This window comes from Propithecus coquereli, unplaced genomic scaffold, assembly GCF_000956105.1.
Source record: "Propithecus coquereli isolate 6110/MARCELLA unplaced genomic scaffold, Pcoq_1.0 Scaffold49, whole genome shotgun sequence".
Classification (NCBI taxonomy): Eukaryota; Metazoa; Chordata; class Mammalia; order Primates; family Indriidae; genus Propithecus; species Propithecus coquereli.
The window spans coordinates 3,159,508-3,162,226 of NW_012150729.1; the positions used below are offsets into that span (position 1 = coordinate 3,159,508).

General features: G+C 35.7%; 1 protein-coding gene across 1 annotated transcript in view; it reads right to left on the bottom strand.

Moving 5' to 3' along the window:
- The window catches only part of GCG (glucagon), a 30,469-nt gene extending 29,373 nt beyond the window's left edge, over positions 1-1,096 (bottom strand). Inside the window, exon 1 of the mRNA XM_012655836.1 lies at positions 856-1,096. Within this exon, the coding sequence (XP_012511290.1) occupies positions 856-1,095 (240 nt within the window). The 5' untranslated portion in view covers position 1,096. The remainder of the gene's footprint in view (positions 1-855) is intronic.
- Between the last annotated feature and the right edge of the window lie 1,623 nt (positions 1,097-2,719).

A 2,719-nucleotide genomic window follows, 5' to 3' on the forward strand; every position in this document is an offset into this window, starting at 1 on the left:
TTCATATAATAGGTCCTCAGCTTGCATGGGAAAAAATAAGCCACTTAATCATTTACTCCATTGAGGATCTTTATAAATTTTTTCTTTGTCTTTAGAAGCTTAACTGGGTACTTTAGAACATCTGATTCTTTTTTCTAAAAAGTTGTACTAAAATTTTATTCCAGAGTGTAGCTATTTTAGATTTTATTACTATTGGTCCTCAATACACAGTAAATAATTAATCTATGGCTTTGCTTAGATTATCCAAAGAAATCCCCAATAATAGATGATACTTGCTCTCTGCGCCAAGTATGCTGTCTTATTTACAAAGAGCTGATTTCATGGACTTTGATTTTTTGATAGGCTTTTCATAAGAAATTTGAATATTTGAAAGATGATATTGAATCTGCTCTTTTGGAAAACCAGAAGTTTTAATTGTTAAAGAGAAATTGCTGTTATAGTCTCTCTAATGGACATATTTCTGCAGAATTTAAAAGGTACCTTCTGTTCAAAGTAGAATACACATCTATCAAATCCAAGGAAAAATAATTTTTCAAAATGTTACCACTTATTTTAAAATGCAGTTTTCATAATAATTAAGTCTTGTTAACAGGGGCATTGATTTGAATCTTTGTATTTCTATTTTATTTCTTTATATCGAATGATTTCTCCGACTCACTTTGCAGCTTCACTATATTAAAATACATATAAATGTATTTGCTATAACGTTTTTCATCTCAATTCCTCCCTGCGTATTATTAAAAATAAAGTATAAGATGAAAGAATAACACTTTAATTCATAATACTTTGCTCCCTTAAAAATACTGCCCTCAAAACAGTATTTAAAATTTTACAATCATCCGATATTGATCTTACCTTCGGATACAGCGGAGTGGTACAGAGCAGATGGGGAGAGCACGAGCCCTTTTTGGGGAGTTGGGATGTGCTCGGTGTCCTGAGCTCTGTGCTTCTGCTCCAGAGTGCACTGCCTTTATATACTCTCCAGCTCTGTTTAGCCCGACAGATATTATGCTGACAATATAAATTTCTCATCTGTAAATAATGAGTTTTTATTACAAATGATTTCCCTCGCCTACTCACTTTGCTCATCTGCATTCTATGCGTATGTTGGGTGACAGCTCAGAGCCCAGGAAACTTTTTATTTACTTTTGTGCCTTCTTTCTTCTTTTTGGTTAGGAATGGAAAAAGCATTTTGGAAATTCACCTTTCACTCTTGTTCAGGCATGAAAACCACTTAAGTTCTCTAAATTCTCTAAATTTCAATGTTGAAGAAAAAAGATCTTGAAATGACATAGCTCATGGCCAGTCCATTTTGTGCAGGGTCTCATTTGAGGTTCTTACGAGTCCTTTGGTTTGCTACTTGGCCAGGATGAGTTTACCTGACTCAATAATCAATTCATTCATTCGTCTACCCAAATAGCAAATAATTCATTCAACACACACTTATTAAAAATCCTCTCATTAATTCCCTCTACATGGAATTTGTGTTATTTTTGTGGGGAATTTAAGAAGGTCAGTTAGACTTAATATGTCCTATTTTAATAAATTGGATTCAAGTAGAAAGGACAAAGCACAATGAAGATTAAACATCCAAGACAGGTGAGCTAATAAGATGGAGTCTAGGCTTTCTTTGTCCTTCTAATGTATATTTAAAATCTAATTTTACTGATGAGAGACTGGGGTACTAGGTTACAAAGGAATGACATGTGAGGAAAACTGTTGAGATGAGATGCATACTGTCATATTTCCTGATTTTTGTGATCTGCCACAGCGGCCTTTAATAATCTATAAGATTCAGCAGATACGATTCTGGTCACTTTAGAGAAATAGAGAAGTGGGAAATAATCTGGGCAGACAGTATGAGAACTAGTGTCAGCATCACTAGATTTTAGTTTTGCTGCTACCAACAAGCCATAAGACTTTGGGCAAGTTGCATACTTTCCTTGTGCCTCTGCTTCTTTATTTGCAAAATGAGAGGGTGGGTAAATGTCCCTTTGAAAATTAAAATCTTATTCCATATGATGAAATCATCACAATGCTTCCTAAATAGATTCCAATATTCCAATATAATCAACTGCATGATGTAACTGATGACTTATATGGAAGTAAATTACTGAGGCAACTGGAGAAATATTCCAAATGAACTTAACAGTTCACTTTGTGCATCAGACTAACTGATGGATGTAGAGCTACTTAAAGGCCCTAGAGATCAGTTCCATGTGAGGTTGGTAGATATCACTGAGGGGTTCTTGTGCTGGTGGTTATTGACGGTATGAAGCTTTGCTATTTGAAGTGTGGTCCAAGGACAAGCATCACCTGGGAGCTTGCTAGAAATGTAGAATCTAATGCCTATCTTGTATTTTAACAATTCATGGACATATTAAAGTTTGACAAGCACAGCTGTATAAAATAGCCATCTTACTTTATCACCTTGCTAGTACTGCTGGTATTATTTTTTTTATTTCAGCATATTATGGGGGTACAGATGTTTAGGTTACGTAGGTTGCCCTTGTCCCCCTCCCCCTAAGTCCGAGTTTCAAATATGTCCATCCTTCGGGTGGTGCACATTGCACTCTTTGTGTATGCATATACCCATCCTCTCCTCCCTCCTCTCCCCTCCCCCTCCCCCTGCCCAACATCCAATAGATGTTATTCTTATATGTGCATTTATGTGTTGATCAGTTAATACCAATTTGATGGTGAGTACATGTGGTGCTTG